The following is a 22,685-nucleotide window of genomic DNA, read 5'->3' as shown; positions in this document are numbered from 1 at the left end:
TAGGGATCTATAGCCATGCTGCCTACATGCTTTCCACAATGATGGAACAGATGGTGGCTGCATGTTCATAAGCCTCACTTCCTGTTCCAAAACATCACACAGGTGTTCAATTGGATGGAGGTCAGGCAAATTTGGGGGTCAATCAAGATGGGCGATATTTTCACTATGTTCTTCACCTGAACCACTCATGCAATGTGTGGGCCTGATGACACGGCACGGTATTAGAGATCCCAATATATTGTCTTGGAAGATTCTATTTCTGTCTGAGAAAAAAATGGAACATGGCAAAGTGCACCTAATCTCCTAAGAGCTGCTGGTAGATCTCACCAGTGAAACGTTGGTCCATATGCACCAGGGGGTTCTAGTTCTTACCAACAAATCATGCCCCACATTAAGCAACTACTGCCACCTGCTTGAATAGTGGGCACCAAGCATGAAGGGTCCATGGACTCATGTTGCATGCACCACACACAAAGGCATCCATTGGCATGTTATACCAGCTATTTGGACTCGTACAACCGGCACACTTGTTTCTAGTCGACTACTCCAGTGTCCAACCAGTGTGTTGTTGACATAACAACACTCCCCATCGACGATCATCAGAAGTGAGTAGAGGGGTGTCTCTTGGGATGTCTACTGTGGAACCCCATATGTCTGAGAGTGTGGCACATTGTCATTTGTGATATTGTTCTTGCATTCCCCATATTGTATTGCGATGTCAACTACCTCACTATGACCTGTCGCGTACAATGTGCAACATCCTTTGCTCACTGTAAACATCCACCTTGCATAATCCTTTACAATTCTGTTGGCAGGAGGTGGTTTGACCATTGCAGGAGGTGGTTCAATACCATTCTTTGTACACTTTAACCAGGGGCTGTGAGAACCCGACAAGACATGCTGTTTCTGAAATGAAAGCATCCACAATCACGCCCTTTTAAAAAACTCTGTGATCTTTACTACACCCCATAACTGTTACTTAATCACTTTAACTTCAACTAGATGAAAATTACCACTGCTCTAGCATACAAAGCTGTTCAGCTTTTTATACTGCAAGCTAAGCAGTATAGTCCATTATGGGTGGAGCAGTGATAACACAGTTATCACTGCTCCACCCATAATGGTTCACCCATAATATCATAATTCAGTGATAACTGAGTTTATGCAAGTTACACTGCAGAAAATTTTGCATTCTTGATGTAATATTAGAAATATATTTAATAAATATATACATTCACACACCTGTGTTAATTTATAAACATAAATATTTTACTGTATTAATTTATAAATATAAACATATACAAATATACACACCTGTATTAATTTTGATATTGCCTGTGTACGTAATAACTTTAAAATATTAAGAGACATTAGATTAATTTCATCTCTCTTCTCCAAGAGTGCAGTTGCATTAGCTGTAATGGCCAAAACAACCTTCAGAAGCCAAGACAACAGATTTGGTATTAGAGATCCCAAGCAAGTGAATACTGTTCCCAAGGTGTTTAAAGAACTAAAATGAAAACATATTTAACATTAAAATAGGCTAATATTACATCTTTTTTTATTAGCTGTTCTCAAATATTACAAAAAAGTAGAAGTACCGTGCACCAATTTCCAATGAATTTTAGCAGGTTTTACTTAAAATGCAATGAAAGTCACTGATTAACAGAATAACAAATTCAAATAATTATTACATTAATTCACAATAAATCACTTTTCATATATTTTTTTTTGTAATAACAGAACACTTCCATGCTATTCACTAATAATATAGACTAATCTTTTAATACTGTTCATAATGGGAAAGTATGTCCATTTGCAAGTTTTGTGAAAATTTTGTTTACTGCAAAGGTAATCAGTGATACAATACACTAACAAGAACACAGAATATCAAATTTGACTTTCCAAACTATATTAGACAAATTTTTTTATCTAATTCTTTTTAAGAAATGATTGATACTTCACTGATAAATATTTCCTGTTTTGTCACGTTTGTTAAGTATTTATTGACTGAAGTGCCATTTACCTTCCTCTGAATTCTACTATTCTTAAATTATATCAAACAACAAAAAACTTTTTCAATAAAAATATGGTGAGCTTACTGTATTTTTTATTTATTATTCTGTATTTTTTAATGTTGATTTCAAATGTGCAATCCACTTTTAGACAGTACCTCGGTTTATCAAGGTACTGTGTATTTTAAATTTCATGGACTTAGATTTTGGTCAATCTGTTTGGACTGCTGATTGAGAAGTTCTGAAGAGACAGGAACTAGACCTTGATGCAGTGACCAGTTTCTAGACTATTCTTCACTACCTATATGCTAATCAGTCAGAGTTGTAAAAACAATGTTAACACTGTTCTTACCGGTAATGTTGTTATATATCAGTAAATTCAGCATTAGCAGAGGCATATGATGCAAGAAAGCAAGCTTATATAGCATCAGCCAAAAAAACGTTTGGCCAGTCTTCAATTTATTTAAGCTGTCAACTTCCACAATGACAGATGAAAGTTTGTTCCAGCAATCAACCACCCTCTGGCTAAAGGCAAATTTCCACACATTTATTCTACAACTGTTTTTCCTCAATTTGAATTTATGCCACTTCAGATGCAGAATCTCAGCAAGAAGAAGAATTCCATGAGCATTGAGCCTGCTAAAACCATTCAAAGTCTTATACACCTCAATTAGATCACCTCGCAAGTGCCTAATCTTAAGTTCTGCAAATTGCAGAACTTAAGCCTTTCTTGGTAACAGTAACCCTTTGTTCCACTTATTAATCTCAATGCCCTTCCCTGTACTCATTCTAGCAGCTCTACATATTTCCTAAAATGAGGCCTCCAGACCTGTATGCAGTACTCCAGGTGTGGCCTGACTATTGCCTTATACCAGAAGTTCCCAAACTTTCTTGGTTCGTGGCACCCCCAGGTCAAAAGAAATACTTAACAGTTCTGTTTATTAAGTAATTAGGTCCAAACAACTTAATAAGTAACGTTGAAACTATGAACTACCTCAAGCTAGTAGTTCGATCGGTATCCTACAGATGTCGAGTCTCACTGTGTTTCCCTCGAAAATTTAAAATATCCCAATGTGCCCCGCCACAGTTTAGAAACCACTCCCTTATATAATGAGATAATCACCTCCTTATCCCTGTTAGCAAAATTCCTATATGTCATTGACAAGACCCCCCATGAGCTATAGTTTTTATAAACTATGTTGAAACAGTTGTTTAATGGGTGGCTGAGAACCCTAATATCCAAATTGAAAAGGTATTAAACAATTGAAGTGTTGTTATTTGTGCCTAAATTTGCTCAGGAGAGACGTGTCCTTCATCACTTGTGACCGTTAATGTAAAAATACAGAGCATCGTGTGCGTGCCGTGGCAGTCACATATGGTGAACTGCATGCTACAGGTGTAGGCAGTGCTTTTTTTGAGATGGTATGCAATGGTACGGCATACCAGCACCTTTTTTAAGAGTGACATGTGACATTTGGATGCTGTACACTTTGAAATTTGTAATATTCCATAAATTTTTTTGCATGTTTACCTACTTTTCAAATAAGCTTAAAGTTATTTAACTAAATTTGCATCTCACTGTCTATTGTTAAGATATCTTCTATATAAAACTTTATAACCATTTTTAGAATTCTAAATTACTCAGTCGGTTCCCTCTTACCTTTTAGAGCGAATTGTTTTTTGAATCTCCTTGGAAATTACATTTAAAATAGTTTCAGTTGAGCGAAGAAAATTTTCATATAATGAACGGCTTAGGAGAGACTTAACTGTGTACAAAGTGTTCACACTTCTGGCCTTCAGCCAATTTAGGAAATTAGTGCTGCTGCTAAGCAAGAATTAAGAGAGCTAAAGGGATTACCATTCTACAATTTAGTGGTACCTGGTAAAACCTATCTGACCACCTGTCCCACACACGGAGATGTTGCACTGGTCAGCAGTGAGGAGATCAAGGGGTATTCCCAATGGGCTCTGGTTCACTTTATACTGCAGTGGTGTCCAACTTTTTCTCGTACAAGGGACATATTTAAAGTTAGAATTCTTTCGGGGACCGCACTGAGTAATTCGAGAACAATTAGTGTTAAATTTTTTTTTTTCATATCTTGTTACATGTTTGTTTGTTTGTTATTTGGTTTTTAGGAGCATTAGCAACTAAGACCATATTGCTCCGGGATATGCGATGGTCATTCCCTGACCTTTCCGAATCCTCCGTATTTGGTGGTAACGGGCTCGAATCCTGGTCTAATCAAGAAGCATGTGCTATGCACTGCTGCTCCTTCCCACCTGGCTACGGAGGCACCTCTTGTTACACGTAAAAGGAAGTTTCTGTTTTCATGTTACCGTTTTTTTTATTTTCAGGCTACATATAAAAAATGCAAATTCTCAATACTTTTATGTGTAACAAATCTATGTCACTATTTTATTTTTAGATTTTATTAAAATTATAAAAATATGGCTTTCTTTTGTTTTTCAAAAAATACCTTACTTTTGCCTTTAAATGCTCACTTAATGAGAATTTTTTGATAATTAGCAAAATTTAAAATGCTCTTTTAATTCCCTTTCCGCACGGGCAGCAGGCTGGACACCGCTGGGAATCAACTGTAATGCGCCCCGTTCAAGAATTGGGAGGGAGTGATTTTCTTTTACCTTGACAAAAAATCACCCGTTGTTTCACGGAAGTGCGTTATCCACATTTATTCGTAAAATTTCCCTATTTCTCTTTACATGGTCACAGTACCTGAATATCCAAACAACACCGACATTTTGGACAGTTTAAAAAAGAAAAGCTGCTTTGGAAATGTCATTCAGCAACAGACACGCAAAGAGGAAGAAAAGAAGTTGGCATAATGTGTTGGATGAGAACTTAATAAAAATTTGGAATATTCTATAAAAACTTTATTATGAAATTATTTTTACTTATTTTTTTTACTAATTTTTGCTTATTTTTTTTTACTAATTTTTACTTATTTTTTAAACATTTACTTATTTTTTATATACTTGAATAATAAATTTATGCTTAATAAACTGTGTGTTAATATACTTAATTTGTTGTTCTTATTCCAAAAACATTACTACCGAAGTATCAATATCAGGAAATAATTTTTTAGAGTACTGTACTTTTCTTTTAATTTTCAATTTTTCCTGATAGTAAAGAATGAGTACGGGCACCTATTTTTTTACAAAAAAAAAAACACTGAAGGGAATGCTCGAAATTGTAGCTGTAATGCCTGGAACATTGTAAATGCCAACATTTGTCAGCCAAGACAATGGTCGACAGTAATGGCTAATGGTGAGGCCAATGAATAATCATGAAAATCATGACATCGCAGCGTGGATCAATGTCATGCTGGGTTGACCAGAAGTGCTCAGCAATGGCTGAGTGCTCTATGTCTGCTTAACAGATAGCTTTCTTGTGTTCAGAGACACGACTACTGAGTCTGTTGCTTTCCCCCAACATAGCAGCCAGTGCAGGGAATACGGTAGACTAATGACTCATTAGGCCTATAACAAACTCCTACTCTTATTTTTGCTTTCACAGTGTTTATGTCACACCAAACTGACTCAACTGTGCACTTTTCATCTATATCAACTGGATGCACTTCTTTTGATTTTATATTTTTCTTAATTAACAGCAGAACACCTCCTGTCTATCCTTTCTGTATGCATTGTACTCTCCAAATTCCAATTCTGCATTCCTAATATCTGTGTGACACCATGTCTCTGATATCCCAACAATATCCACCTTTGATGTCTTGACCAACACTTCAAATTCATCAAATTTATTTCCTACACTTCTAGCATTGGTATTAGGTTCAGATTATGAACCTAAGGGTGCATAAATTCAAATTGAGGAAAGACAGATGTTGAACAGATGTGCGGAAATTTGCCTTTAGCCAGCAGGTGGTTAATTGCTGGAACAAACTTCCATCTGTTGTTGTGGAAGTTGATAGCTTAAATAAATTTGAGGAGGAGCTGGACAAACATTTAGAGGGAATTGTTGTGTAATTTTTTTTTTTTTTTGGCTCATGCTGCATAAGCTCATATGCTTGCTTTCTTGCATCACATGCCACTATTATTACTACTACTACTACTACTAATCCACTCTGCAGAGGGGGGGGAGACTGATTTCTTAACCCTCGAGGCGAGGGATTGCAACTCCCTGCCTGGGAGTTGTAAGCACTTTATCCCAGGAGCCTTTAAGACTAGATATTTTTTGCGATAGGATTGGGTAGAATGGAATAAAGGTGGTTGAGGCAGAGTCATTACTGCGTGTGGTCCTGTGGGCCGCTATGTGGTCACGGGCCCATAGGTCACATCTATCTAGGGCACTGGTGGGGTAGCTGCACCTTGCCAGATCTGTAATCCCTAGTAATCTCAGTGTGCCTCTCATCCACAGAACTACCAGCCGCGGGTTAGTAGGGCTTGTGCCATGCCGAGAAGATGGCTGCGTGCGTGTGCTGACTGATAGTTGATGAACTGGCCAGCACACATCGGCTTGCAATAGACTGAAGTCTTCAAATGCGTGCCCTCATGCCAGATAAGGGTATCCAAGAAAGGAAGAGTATTCTCTGGCTCCAGTTCGATGGTGAATTGAATGAATGGCGACAGAGTTAAGGTGGTGCAAAAGTCGGTTGTGCGACCCACGAGGAATGACCACAAACACATCATCCACATCTTCTTCTTCTGGTGTTATAACCCAGAGTGGGTCTTAGCCTTCTCAACGATGTTCCACTAGTAAGTCCTCCTAGAAGTCAAACTTCTCCAACTTCTTATTCTCGTGGTCTTTAAGTCCTCTTCTATGTCATCCATCCATGTTTTTCCGCAGTCTTCCTCTTGCTCTCCTACCGATAGCTTTCCATTCCATTATCCTCTTAGTTGTTGTGCTCTCATCATTCTCATAACATGTCCCAACGAGGCAAGTCTCTGGCTCTTCACAAATCTGATGATGTCCGCACCCTGAATAAGATTGTCAAGTTCATGGTTCATTCTGATCCTCCAGGATCCATCAACATCTTGTACGGGCCCAAAGACTTTTCACAAAATTCTATGCTCAAACACTCTCAACAACTGCTCATCTTTACTCTTTAATGTCCAAGCTTCACAACTGTATGTTACAACTGGTCTAATGAGACTTTTTTATATCCTTAATTTTAAATGTCTGTTCAATACTCTGGACTTCATTAGTTTTCATGTGCATAGAAGCATCTGTTTCCACTCAGGATATGGGACTTAATTTCCTTAGTAAAGAGTTGGACAGGTTTATCTGCAAAACTAGATAGGCGAAATTTTGAACATGCTCAAACGAGAAGGTGTTGGTTCTTAAACTTTCCGTGTTATCTGCCACTCTCCAGACTTCCATATATTTTGTCTTAGCTTCATTTATCCAAAGTCCTCTTCTTTGTGCTTTACAGCCTGGCCACTGTTTTCTCCAGTGCCCCTTTAGTCCTACTGATAATAGCGACACCATCAGCATATGCACAGACCTGCATGTCTTTGTGCCTATGTGTCCAGTCACTTCTAATTTTCTGAAAGTTGTCTCTAAACCCAAGTTAAATAACACAATAGAGTGCATTGACCTGCACTCTATTGTGTTATTTAACTCTAACACCAGCGTTAATGTCAAAGGAAGTTGTCAACTCATTGTCAATTCTCACCACTGCTTTAAAGCCAGCCAGGGTTGCTTTTATGAGCCTAACAATCTTTGCAGGTATGCCCAGGAGAAGGAGATCATTTATCATTTCCTCTCTGTTGAGTGAATCAAAAGCTTGTTTGAAATCTACATATAGGTGTAAGTGTATATTATACTCAAATGCTTTTTCCTGTATCTGCCTCAAAATGAAAATCTGGTTAGTTGTTGAGTGATTGGGTCTGAAATCACACTGATATTTTCCAGTGATTTTCTCTGAATATGCTGCCAGTCTGTTATAAATAACTCCTAACAAAACATTCTAAGTAACGTTCAACAATGTAATACCTCTATAGTTAGAGCAAAGCAGTTTATTATCCTTCTTGTGAATTGGCTGTATGATTCCAAGTGTCCATTCATCCAGGATTTTTTCCTCAGACCATATTAATAGTATCAGATTATGTATTCTTCTCCATAGTGTCACTCCACCATTCTTGAGCAACTCTGCAGTTATTCCATCAGCTCCTTGTGCTTTCAAGTTCTTTAAGCGCTTAATAACTTTTCGAATTTCTTCGAATGTCTTCGATGCATGGTTCTACTGTTTAGTAGAATACCTGTTGAATGACTTAGTAGAATGACTTCCATCCCTTGTTGTGGGAGTTGATAGCCTAAATAAATTTAAGGCTGAGCTGGACAGATATTTGGAATGAACGGAGGGGTGAAATGGGAGTGAGGGGTTTTTTTTTTTTTGGCTGATGCTGCATAAGCTTGCTTTCTTGCATCATATACCTCTACTAATGCTAATGCTAACTAAGTCTTTTGCTATGGTTAGAGTTGTAATAAAAAGAACCACTGCATCAAAAAATAAAAATTTAACAAAATGAATATATTGCATATGAATGCTAATAGCTAATCTATAGATATGAACATAAATTGTGAGAGCATATAGATATGTAGTATGAAGAGGAATTTTCTTGAAATGTTAGCCAAAAAATAACATTTAGGAAATGGAAATACAACTTGTATGAAAATGCAAACCCATGTGAGTTCTATTTGTTTTTCTCTGGAGAGAGATGTTAAAAGTTTTTAGTTCTCTTTCCAATGTCAGTTTTAGATTTGTGCATCCTTTTGGCTTATATTAATATCTACAGGTAAACTATTAGCACTGTTTCATGTTTTATTTTGGTTTACTTTAATTTTTACTGAAGTGATGACCCTTTGTAAGAGATGCAATAATTGCAGGATAGTTATTAACCATTTGCCATGAAACAAGAGTTTACAAAAAAAAGTCCATCAAAATACAGTCAAACTTGGTTATAACGAGCATCAAGTATTATGAGTCTGTACCATAATTATAATACAGTTACAGTATAAATAGTGTAATTTCTTTTGTTTCTTTAGTCTTTACTGTATTACTATATTCCTTTGTTCTATTACTTATATCACTCATATTAATTATGATTGTTGGGTACTTTTGTTGGCCAAATGGTCCTTGTCTGCTAACCTTCCTTGCTTTTTTTCATTTTCTTCTTTGTCCATAAGTTATTTTGGAATTGCTTGTGTAGTGAGTCAAAAGAATTATATTATCAAAGAATATCTTTGATATCTTTGATAATGTACAAGAGATTCCTCATTACTATGTATAAAATTTATATTGACTCACTACACCAAGCAATTCCAAAATAACTTATGAAAGCTTTTTTTTTTTTTTTTTTGGAAGAGCTTTTGATAATTATTTTCCGAATGAGAGTCCAGTGCCCCTGTGAAAAGTTTACTATGGCCTATTTCTTAAATAATTTCATATAGGCATAAAAATTTTATAAATCTTTCTTTCTTTTTTTGCCCCTCAAATTAATGAATGATAATAAATATTATTTCCAACAGCTCAGTTGGAAAGGATATATAAAAGATATAAAGAATTAAAGGGGGAGGAGATTCAATTCTGGTTTCTGTGTCTAAAAACAAACCAAGCCTAAGGAAAAAGATGTTTGATAAGTTTTTCTTAAAATCAAAAAAGAATACAATACAAACAGAAAAGTTTACTGTGTAAATGAATTCTCAAAAAAAAAAAAAAAAAAAAAAAAAAACAGTACAATTTTGGATTTACCTGTGCTGTCTTCTGAGTGGAATAATGGCCTTCAAATCCAATTCCTCTTTAATTTTTCTTACCATTGTTAAAGAATCAGCTAAAATGGTAAAAATTTAATGTTATATTTTAATTTCACTAGCAATCCTGCCTTACAAGCATTAACTCATATTAATGTATAAATAATAACACAAAACTTTAACATTTTAATAATTAATATTTCATCATCAAGAAACATGTCATATTCAGCCGAATATATAAAAGGAAAGATTTTCACAACCTGATAAACTGGAACCTATTTTATATTTATAGAATTTAAAATTATATAGTATATATATAGGCATGTTCTGTAAAGTAGTAATCATTAATTCTTATGGCACAGAATTACAGCAAAAAAATTAATAATTTTGAAATATTGCATAAAGTTTGCTAAAAGCAGTGTCTATGTATAATATGCTTTTTCTTATTACAAAAAACTGATTGCTTCAGGCGATGATCGATAAAGATGTAGGGGTAATGGGAAATGGTAAAAGCATAGCAGAACTGTATGTGATCATAAAATTCTTTGTTCACAAAAAAAAAATAAAAACAGCTGAAGTTATGAGTAAACATGTCAGTTTTAGGGGTACATATTTCATATAAACACAGTTGATAGATAGACCAAGTAATTTTGTTATGAAAGAGAAGGTTTCAAAGATAAACTGATTTTTGTAAGGCTAAGCATGACTGCATGGCAGCTCTTGTTACTAAAGTCTTGTTTTATGCAGTCTTAGTGAAGAAGATTGCATCCCATATTTCAGTTGGTTCCTTTTATTCCTGTTGGTTCTATGTGCTTATTATTTATTTATTGTTTTTATGATTATCTAGAAATGACAAATTTGCTGGCAGATAGGTGCCAAAGGAATTGAATGATGAAGAGAAAACACTCTTCCTTCATTCAATGACTCTCTGAAAGAGAAAGCATGCTCTCCACCTATTTACTCAGCATCTTGCTAGGATCCTTATGAGTATTAATTTATAATATCATATAACAAAATTAGAGGATATGAGGAAATGAAATGTTCAGCAGCAGACAGAGATGTATGGTTGCAGCGACAAGGAGAAGCCTTTAGAGTTTGATGATGATGATAACAAAATTAAATCTCTTTTAGCATTTTAATTTTCACAAAGTTTGTTTTTGCCTGGTACTTCCAGTTAGCACTGTATTGCATTCGTGTAGCTCACACTACATATTTTTCGATGTTATCTGTATCTATTTTCATACATACATTTCCTTTATCTGAATTTTTTAAATTTTAAATAATTTAATTAATTATAATGACTGTGATGAACAACTATATAGAGTGGGCCAGTAAATCAGAATGTCTTATAATGGAGGGTTTTGACTTTCCAGACATTGACTGGAATTTGTGGATTAATATTTGCTATTGGGGCAGAGATATATTCCTGCTATGGACTGGTTGCATAGTAGCAGAGCAATTCTGGAATTACTGGAAGACTGTTTTTCTGCACTAGCATGTTAGAGAGAAACAGGAGAATGTAATACAATACTCTTGATTTGATTATCAACAGTGACTCTACATGCATTAAGAATCCCCAGATAAAGGATCACTAGGTGGCAGTGATCATACTGTACTGATGTGGGATTTACCTAAATATATAAATACTGTAAAGTAAAAGGGAGGTGATTTTGCATTTGTAAAAGCAAAATCTGTGGAAACAATGGAGCCAGTTTTTAAATTCTTTTAATGGAACAAACTGATGTTGTTTGTTCCATTAAAATGTTTGTGGAAATGTTTGGGGAAGTAATCTTAGAAATTACTAGGCTAGAAAGAGAATTTTATACCAACTAAACAATACTGTTGAACATGCAGACCTAAATGGACGCCTGGCACAATATAACCACAGTCGTTTTTGTTCCAGTAAAATCAAAATCAATCTAAAGGGATGCCAGATGAACTGATGAGACTAGTAGCAAAGAATAAAAAGCATGGGATGATTATAAATTTTCAGGGAACACAGAAGCCTACAGAAGTATAAATTAGTAAGCAATAAAGTCACTAACAGGGCTGGGCAAGGTAAGGCAAATTATGAGAATCCTTTAGCAAAGAATGCAAAGAAAAGAGGAATTTTTTTGCCTATGTTAACACGAAGGGAAGAACCTCATTGGTCCACTAGACATGGATGGTATAACTATTGAAGATAACTGAACTATTCCCATTCAGGTTTCACATTGCTGACAAACTGAATAAATATTTTGCAACTATATTTACATATGAAGAAGCGTTTAGGGATGGGGGTACCAAATATATATCTAATTACAAATGAAAGCTAAATTATTTTCTAATGACTGAGGAGAAAGTGAAAGTATTGAAGCCAAAAGTAAATAAGACACCAGCAACTAGCAGAATCTATCCAATTATATTAAAAGAAGCAAAAGACTTTAGCGATAGCTATGAGAACATCCTTAGGTTCAGAGGAGGTCAATACAGATTGCAGATGTGCCAACGTCGTCCCAGTTCACAAAGAAGAATGAAAGGATGAAATGAGTAATTACAGAGATGCAAGCTTGCTAAGATAATGGAGTCAATGATAATGGGGAAGATAATGAAGTCTGTGACAGCCTCAAGGACTTCTTTCAAGTCTTTGAGGCGGTCACAAACATTGTCCCAGGTATGCTAAGCTGGGCTTGCTACCTGGGAGTCCAAAATGCTGATGGAACGGATATTCAGGTGATACTCAAGTCAAGTGGACCCAATTTTGGCAAAGTCTGGGCAGTCTGTGATGGCCAAATCCTCTGCCTGCACCTTCACTATAGTGGGACTGTTAGCAACCCTAGCTATGACCCAAATGTAAACCAACGTAAGCTGAGGTCGAGGTGTGGCATTCACACCACACGGGAAAATGCCACAGCTCTGTGTTATCAGGCAATGCTAGGTAGTAGATGACTCTTATCAACTGGTGTAATACTTTGCTTTGCTTATTGGAGACTTAAAGTGGTGGAACCCATGTTTAGTCCCAGAGCAAAGCTCCGGCACCTCTCCCCCTTTTCTTTCTTCATGCAGTATGACTGATGTCTTTGCAGCTTATGATGGACATCACGGCAAGATTCAATCTTCCTTATATATATATATATATATATATATATATTGGCGCCTCCGTAGCCAGGTGAGCAGGAGCAGCACTGCGTAGCCCACACTTCTTGATTAGACTGGGGTTCGAGCCAGTGGCCACCAAATACGGAGGATGCGGAAAGGTCAGGGAATGACCACCGCATATCCCCGGAGCAATATGGCCTTAGTTGCTAATGCTCCTAAAAAAAAAAAAAAAAAAAACCCAAACCAAATAATCCTTATATATCAAGGGTATAGCTCTAAAACGGTGTTCGCAGGCCAGAACCTAGATAATCCATTGAACTGAACCTATTGGTAACTCTTTAGGAGGTTTCTGGATCAGCTAGTGTATAATTTTGCTGCCTCTACTCTGCCAAATAGTGACTGCAGGGAGTCCGAGTAGTGTGTACATAGGGGGCATTCTTGTGTTGAGCCATGCTGTGCCAAGGAGCTGGGTATAATAAGTGCATATTCTTGCCATGTGCATGACATATCCCAAAATGATTATCCAAATCATTACTTCACACTGCATGTCCTCCACACCTTTTCTCACTACTGAATACATCACGAAATGTCAAACTAACAGAACAAACTAATCTGTGAAAAGATTTAAATCTTCCAAACACTTCCTTGTTCATTTAACAAATACATGTGATCTCAGTTCCAATCTCAATGATATCCATTTCCATTTACAGTCTACCAAACCCCATGTATGTTTCCTGACAGAATCCCAGTTATCGGTTGATTCAACCACTGTTCATTTCAGTTGTTCAACTTATTCGCTGCATGATTTCTTTCACTTCAAAGGTGGTACTTGTGCATATATCCATTCTGATATTCCCTGTCAGAGATTTAGTAATTTGGAATCTCCTCTTTTCATTCTTCTCTGGCTTAAAACCTCTCAATCACATTCTGTCAATTTCATCTGTTGCCTCTAACGTTCTCCCAACTCTCTCTCTCTCTCTCTCTCTCTCTCACACACACACACACACACACAGCTGGTCGAAATTATGAGGCTTTTGCAATTACTAATGACCTCACACAGATTGCTCATTTAACTACCAGAATACCTGACAATCATAACCACGCAGCACTTGATTTTTTTTTTTTTTTTTTGACAAACAACCCTTCTAAGTACACGGTCGAGGTGAGTTATCCTCTAGGCAACTTAGATCACAACTTGAAGATAGTCTCTTCTCCAATAGAGGCTTTCTCTCATGGCCTTTCTGAACCTTGTGTTGTTTCGCATTACAAGAATGCAAAATGGGATGATCTGCAGGATTTCTTTTCCTTGGTTGGATTATTGTTTCAAATCTTCTGATGTAAACATTTGCTCAAATTGTGTCAGTGAAATTATTTTTGTAGGGATGAAATCTTTTCTTCTGCACTCCATCTTAAATTTCATCCTTTATCTAAACCGTGGTTTTCCAATAAATGTGCTAAGGCTGTTCAAGAAGAATACTGGATATCATAATTGGCTTGTAACAAAATCTCCAGGTTCATATTCTGCCTACATCAAAGCTTGAAACAATTGTAAAGCAGTTATTAATCATTCCAAGCTAGAATTTGAACAGGCTAAGAGTGAAAAACTTGCTTCTTGTCCAAATGGTAGTCGAGCATCCTAGTGTCTTGCCAAAGATACTGGTCACAACATTTCCCTGTCTCTGTCAAAATCAGATGGTTCTATTGTCACTTCAGCCAAAGATAAAGCTGAACTGCTAGCATCCTATTTTCCTTCCAACTTGTCTATTGATGATCTTTGTAAACCATCTTCCACCATCATTCCCAGTACACTCCATTCAATGCCTTATGTGGTCTTCCATCGAAAGGATGTAAAAAGGAATATGAACAATCATGAAGTTCCAGGTCCTGATGGCATTTCTCCACTTATTCTCAAAACCTCTCCTGAACTCTGTATCTCCTTTTTTTCACTTTCTTATTTCAAAGGTGTTTTTCCTTCTGCTTGGAAATTTGCTCATATCCAGCCAGTTCCTAAAATGTTAGGAACAAATATCACTTCCAATTATCATCCCACTGTACTTACTTCTACTCTTCTTAAAGTAATAGAGAAATAAATTAACCACCAATGCTTAAACTAACTAGAAAACTTCCATTTGATCAACAATCGCCAGTATGGATTCCATCAGTGTCGATTCACTGGTGATATTCTGGTTTATGTTACCCATTTATCGACAAATTCAAAGGAAAATTTTGGTGAAACACAAGCAGTTGCTCTAGACATCTCAAAGGCTTTTGATTGTGTTTGGCATAAAGGTCTTCTAAACAAGCTTCCATCTTATGGTCTGCCAACTGTTTATTGTAATTGGTTATCCAGTTTTCTCTCTGACCGCTCACTGCAGGTGATGGTAGATGGCTCTCCGTCTTCTAACTTCTCCACTAATGCTGGTGTTCCCCAACATTTCCCAGGTTTTGGGATTACTGTTTCCCAGGTGTAAGGTATTACACCTGGGAAACAGTAATCCCAAAATAACTTATTCACTTGGTGGAGTTCAACTAAACCCAGTACTGGAGGAAAGGGACTTGGGTGTTACGATACGGTCAGACATGAAATTCTCTGAGCATTGTAAACAGGTTGCAAGGAAGGCCCATGGTGTCCTATCGATGATCTATCGAACTTTTGCAAGTAGAGATAGGGATGTGATAATCCCATTATATAAGGCCTATGTTAGACCACACTTGGAATACTGTGTTCAAGTATGGAGACCGCACCTAAAGAAAGACATCGAGCTTCTTGAAAGGGTGCAAAGAAGGGTAACTCGCCTGGTGAGATCGGCAAAAGGGCGTCCGTATGAAGAAAGACTTCGAATATGTGGGTTGCAGAGTTTGGAAACTAGACACCTTAGGGGAGATTTGATTGAGGTGTTTAAGGCTCTGAGAGGCATCAGTAAAATGAATGAGGACAAAATTTTCAAGATTATAAATGATGCTAGAACTAGGGGACATAAATTCAAGTTACGCGGGGAAATGTTTAGATTGGACTGCAGGAAGTTTTATTTTAGCCAGCGAGTTATAAATTACTGGAATAAGTTGCCTTCATGGGTGGTAGAGGCCAACAGTTTGGGGAAATTCAAAGGTCATCTGGATAGTACTTTCGGGTAAGGGAAGCGCATAGGATGATAGGATTAATTTCCTTTTTATTTAATTTTTAATTTCCTTTTATTATTTTTATTTATTTATTAATTATTATTATTTATTTATTTATTTAATTTTTGTTTTTATCATTGTTTTGTTCGGATTTTTTTTTTTTTTTTTTTTTTTTTTTTTTTTGGCTGGTGCAGCATAAGCCATAGGCTTTCTTGCACCATACGGCCGTTACTAATACTAATACTAATGCATTCAGTTCTTTCTACCACTCTTTTCTTCTTGTATATGAATGACCTTCTTCCACTGACCAGAAATTGTATACTGATGATAGTTTAGATACTTAGTTTTACTGATAATAGCATAGATGATGATAGCATTCCACCTTCCATTCTGAGAAACCCTGTCTTGCACAAATAGCTTCAATTTCTCAAATACCCACTAACAATTCCTTAATTCCTAATCACCAGATAATTCTCCAGTTCGGCAAAGATAACTTAGTTTATTTCAATCCTTCTAAAATTCAGTCTTGTCTTATACCTTGCAAAAAGGATCCTTCTGATCCTTTGCTTATCTTCGATGACATTCTGATTTCTAGTCAAGATCATATATATAATCTATTGGGGATTATCCTGACTTCTAATCCTTCTTAGCATAAGCACATTGCAAATATCCCTTCCTTTGCATCTAAAAAACTGGATTTTCTCCTTTGTTCTTGGCATTACTTTTCTTCCAAAATAGCTGTTCACTCTGTACAAATTACAAATCTGCCCTACCATGGAATGCTGTTCCCATATCTGGGGTGGTGCCCTAAATAACCTCTCTAAGGCTTCTAGATTTCATTCAAAAGAGGGCAGTTCGATTAATTAATGATTCATCTCTAACAGAGTCCCTCCATTTGCTGTCTCATAGATGTTCTGTTTCTGCTACATGTCATTTCTACAGATACTTTAATGAGCACTCTTCTTCTGAATTGGCTTCTATAATTCCCATTCTCTCTTCCCAAACAGTCCGAACACATGCTGCAATCAGTTGTATAGTAAACAGTACCTTTTACTATACAACTTCTAACTCACAGGGCCAACCTTTTCTTCTTCCTCATTTATTCATTCAATTTCTGTTTTCTGGAACAATCTTCATTCATGTGTATTTTCTGAAAATTACAATCAACAGAAGTTCAAGTCTAATGTCAACAAGTATCTTGTTGACATTAGACTTGAACTATAATTGAGCCTTGTCTAGATGGTTCTGCATTATTTCTTTAACCAGTGACTCCATTATTTTCAGGAACTGAAGTTAAACTAACAGGTCTGTAATTACTTGTGTCCCCCCCCCTTGTGAATTCGGGATACATTTGCACATCTCCAATCCATGTGGACTTCCCCTGAATCCAAAGATGCTCTCATAATTTGGCTAAGGGGGCTGCCTACTTCCTTTGCTGCCTCCCTTAATATAATTGGATAGTCCTGTCCACCCCAGATACCTCTTATATGCTTAACTTCAACAATTTCTCTTCCACTTTACTCTCAGTTATTACAAAATCGTTTGGCTCCCTGTTAGAGTTTGATAAACTTTTGGCATCCACTTTCCTAAATAATTCCTTGCATGTGAATGAAGATGAAAATACTCATTCAGTTTGTCAGCAACGTGAGCAGTCATCGGTTGAACCAATTTGATTCATTCTCTTCCTTCTATTGTTCACTGAAATAAAGTCTTTGCTGTTTTTCTTTGCATCCTTTTCCAAAGATTTCTCATAATCTGCTTTAGCTTGCTTAACCTCCTTTGTGACTTGATTACAGACTACCATAGACTTCTGTGTCGCCTGATAATTTATACGCATATCATGCATTTTTATTCTCTGCCAAGAATCTCATTAGCCGATCTGACATCCATTTACGCCTAAACCTTGAACAGTACTTCTTAGTTGGTATGAAAAACCTAGTAGCTTCTATAATTAATTCCTTTAATGTTTCTCATTTAGAATTTGCTGATGGCAGCATCATCAGTTGTTCTCACTGTATAGAATTTAAAAACCGTATGAGACCAATGTAGTTACCTTTAGGAAAGCATAAACCCTTCCCTTTACCCTTAATGGGAGTTACATTTTTAAGGAAATCCCACATCAATACACCATGTTCACTGCCACATAGTGGTTCTTTTATCTGAAAATTCTTAATGCATGAATAATCACCGCTGATAATGAGATCATAATAACTCTGACTTGTTGCCTCTCTAACATGCTGCTGTGGAAAGCCGTCATCCAATAAATCCCCAAAAGTCTTGCTGGTGTGTTCTTCATCAACCCACAAGTTTCAGTCAATATTGGGAAAGTTTAAATCCTGATTTACTGGCTCACTCTATTTCTCTGTACAGCTGTTCATTATACTCATCATACTTAATAGGCCTATAACCCATTCATACTTCCAATTTTGCTTTCCCTGTGCTTATATCACACCAAACTAACTCAATATTGCACTGGCCGCCCATGTCGATTGGATGCACTGTTTTAGATTTTATGTACTTCTTAACTAAGATCATAACCACCTCCTTGCTATCCTGTCTGTCCTTTCTGTACACACTCTATACTCAACATATTCAAATTCCATATCTCCTATATCTGAGTGACACTACATGTCTGCATCCCAACAATATCTGCATTTGATGTTATGACCAGCACTTCAGATACATCAAATTTATTTGCTATGCTCCTAGAACTGATGTGCATACAAGTATACATGCATCTGTTCTTACCCTTAGTGACCGTAACACAGACCATGTGTTTACTTGTTTCATGATGATTCTCAGCAGTCCTTGAAATCCCCAGTGCCTTGCTTTCAAAGCTGCTGCTTATTCTAGTAGAAGCAGTGCAAGAATCACTTTGACCTCTGACTGCAGCTATTGTTAATCTATTAGTCTGTGTATTCCCCCACAATCTAGCAGTTTTCCAAACCATATGATCAACACCCAGGTCACATTTTTTTCTGTAGTGAGGTTGTTTTATATTATAGATAAAATTGTTTCTTTGATTTTCCACAAAGATAAAAGTGTAGATGATGATAAATTAAATTTTTTTACACACTTCAACATTTTTTGTCACACTCTTATCAACATTTTTTATCACATTCTGACTCTCAAATGATCTCAACTTTTTTGCAAATAGTTTAAAATGTTTGGGGCAAAATCTCTTCTATTTTTGTCACAGAGTATGTTACTGATTTTTGCCATCAATGCCACAAATTTTTGATAAAATATGATTTAAAATATAACAATTACCTCATAGCTTCATAGGATTTCTTCTACACCATACTCTCAAATAATATTGATTAAAAATGGTTAAAAAACAACTTAAAATTTAAATGTGTTCCTCACTCTTTGCTCATAGATGGACCGACATCCCTGGGACCACAGCCGAGGGCCCAAACCCAACCCCAGACATATCAAACTCCCCACAAAACAGTCACTGAAAACATTATGTCAAATATACTATGCCATACAAGTAAATTTTAAAAGATAAAATTTTGACAAAAACGCAATGACGAAATACAACCAATTTACGTAAATTTCCTCCTTTAAGTGGACTAAGCTTTTTGACTCTTGTCTTGATCACACGGTGGAAAAAACTGATGCGAGGTATGTGTGTACTACGATACTAATAGGAGATTAATTGTTATTGCACATGCATGCAAATGACCACGAATGAGAAATAGGATATGGACATTGAACATTAATAGAATTACTGTGTAACCACATTTCCAGGGTTTCAGCAATTAAAAGTGTTGTGTAATTATGTTGGATATTTAAAATGTTGGCTTCCGTTAAACAGGAATGTGTGACCTTCTTTTTGATTTTTTAGATAAAATATGAATACAGTACTGTATGTGATGCCACTAAATGCTATGACAAGTTTGATTCCTGCTAAACTCTCACTGGACCTAGTGGCTTTCGCTGTTCCCGATACTGTTGAAAAGGCTGTCATGTGCTATTGTTTACAAATATTGAATAGCTGCTGATAAATATGGTAAATGGTTCTCCTCTCAGAGCTAAATGTTTACTTTTGTGAGATTTCTGTGTGCAATTAAAGTTTCATTGATGTACTGTTTATTGTATCTCTAAATGAGGGAAATAGGGAGAAACTGAACATCTACAGTATTTACTTTTAGATAAATCCCATTGTTAATAAAAATTCAATGGTTTGAATTGAGGGGCATACTACAGAAAGAGAATATATTAATTCAGTGGTCCATGCTTCGGAAACAAGCAGACCAAGTTTTACTGATATATCTGTGAGGTATCCTCATTATATATGTAAAATTTTTGTACTCTTAAACTTAGCTTGGAGATAGCATTAGCTCACTATAGCCATGACCTCATTATATCTGTGCATGTGACTAAGTTTGACTATACTAAGATTTCAGTTAAGCTTTTGATACTGTTCTATATGAAAGGCTGTTGTAAAAATTGGAGCAGTGTGGTATTAGGGGGAGGTTACTGCTATGGATAAAGAGGTTGAGTGGCAGGAGATTGACAGAGAGAGAGACAGTGGTTATTAATGGCTGCTGCTCAGACTATTTTTATTAGCAGAGTCCTTCGAGGTTCGAATGATGGTCCCCTAACAGTTTTCAATATTTATTAATGATATTGATGAAGGCATATCAAGTTTAATGTCTGAATTTGCTAATGATAGAAAGGACTGCTAAGTAGTGAATGACAGGAATCAGGGTTTACTATTGCAACAAGACTTAGAGAAATTGGGCAGATGCTAAAAAGTGGCATTTGAGGCATAACACTGATAAATGCAAGGAGTACACTGGTTAAGCAGTAATTCCAGAATAGCATACCAACTGAGTGGTAACACAAGGTGTTGGAGAACAAAAAATACCTGGAGGTGCCACCCAGTTGATACTTCTAGGTCTTTTTTGCAGCACAAATAGCACCACAGATAGACTGTGCTGTGTTTGAGAATAGTATTTTTTAAAACTGCTACCATCTGCACAATTTTTTTTGCAGCAAATAGACTTCTAAAAATGTCATGTAGAAATTTTTCCAGCAGGAACAAGGAGGTAATTATTCTGCTGCATAAGATAACAGATTAAGGTCACAGCTTGAGTAGAGCATACAGCTCTGGAAGCCTCATTTTAGGAACAATAGGGATCTGTCAGAATGAGTGCAAAGAAGAGCAAGAAGATTATTCAGGGGCACAAAAGGGTACTCTCTCACCAAGAAAGAACTTGAGTTCCATAAATTGCTGCATCTCAAAACTGGGCACCTGCAAGGAGATCTGATTGAAGTGTTTAAGACTTTAAATGAATTGAGTAAACTACATGCCAATGGCATCCTTACTCATTTTTTGGATGACATTCATAAGGGGATATAAATTTAAATTTAAAAAGAATGGTTACACAATAGTTGTGTGAAAATATGCTTTCAGCCAGTGAGTAAATGACTACTGGAGCAAATTTCCATCCTGTGTTGCAGGAGTGTGTAGTCTGAATAAATTAGACAATTTAATATTAGAGGAGATGGACAAAGAACACTGGTAGTTTTTTTTTCCTCCTTTCATTTGGCTGATGCTGCATAAGCTTGCGTCTTGCATCATTTCCGCTACTAATACTAACTAATCTCTATATTAATCTCATTGTTACAAAATATTAATTTCATTGTGTACTTCCACATATAATATAATTCTATATAATCAAAAAAGCGTTATAGATATTTTCTCCACCCTATTTTTTGGCATCAGAGCTAGTCAATCCTCCAAGATCATGAACAGAATCTATGGTTTTCAGTGAAGTCTCTCTCTCTCTCTCTCTCTCAATACCTAATAAAACACATAGCATAATCAGTTAAGTTTGAGTTGCATGTAGAGACAATAATTACCACTGGTATGGTACAATTTAGTCCCACAAGGAATTTTAGTGTTTGATGTTTTTTGAAACTTGTTAAAATATACAAGAACAGCATTTTTTAAAGCTTGTTAAAATATTAAATATGCAACTTTTATTTTTAATAAGTAGACAGAATGTTTAGATGATTCAACCAATCAAAATATCTGCATATACACTATTACTTTTGCCTCCGTAGCCAAGTGGACAGGAGCAGCAGTGCATAACACATGCTTCTTGATTAGACCGGGGTTTGAGCCCCGTGACTACCAAATACGGAGGATGCGGAAAGGTCGGGGAATAACCAACACATATCCCTGGAGCAATATGGCCTTAGTTGCTAATGCTCCTAAAAACCAAATAACAACAACAACAACAACTATTACTTTTGTTGCAGATTTTATTTTCATACATAAAAGTTTCATCCACAATCCTATACTATCTAAGTTTGTAATAATTGCAAATGATTATTCAACTACTGCAGACAGAGTATTCCAATACAGCTAAATTGCAGTTTTTACTGCATAAATGTCTTTCAATAATTATTTCTTTCTCTTTTTTTGCTGAATTTATTTTTTTTAGCTGCTTAGGACACTGCCATAGTTTGTTCATATTAAAAAATATACAAAAGATATTTTAAAAAATCAGCAAAAAAAAAAAAAAAAAAAAATACAAGTTTTTAATTGGTTATTATTTTTAGACATTTTCCAATTCGGAGTTATGCTGTTAGCAGGTTTAACAGAGACCTGTCATTCCTTTTCTTAATGTTTATATCTTTGTTAAATGTGAAAATAAATTTTTATTTAAAAAAATTCTCTAAAATTAAAATCAGCTTAAAAATTTAATTTTTAATTATAATTCCAG

General features: G+C 36.0%; 1 protein-coding gene across 1 annotated transcript in view; it reads right to left on the bottom strand.

Annotated features, from left to right (window-relative positions):
• Positions 1-1,269: 1,269 nt before the first annotated feature.
• The window catches only part of LOC150084144 (small subunit processome component 20 homolog), a 229,120-nt gene continuing 207,704 nt past the window's right edge, over positions 1,270-22,685 (bottom strand). Inside the window, exons 23-24 of the mRNA XM_090376132.1 lie at positions 9,746-9,824; positions 1,270-1,510 (exon numbers count right to left, since the gene is read on the bottom strand). Of these exons, the coding sequence (XP_090232258.1) occupies positions 1,270-1,510; positions 9,746-9,824 (320 nt within the window). The remainder of the gene's footprint in view (positions 1,511-9,745; positions 9,825-22,685) is intronic.

Source organism: Mastigoproctus giganteus, chromosome 6 (genome assembly GCF_048544385.1).
Source record: "Mastigoproctus giganteus isolate SK-2022 chromosome 6, ASM4854438v1, whole genome shotgun sequence".
Lineage (NCBI taxonomy): Eukaryota > Metazoa > Arthropoda > Arachnida > Uropygi > Thelyphonidae > Mastigoproctus > Mastigoproctus giganteus.
This window is presented reverse-complemented; position numbering and strand designations above follow the sequence as displayed.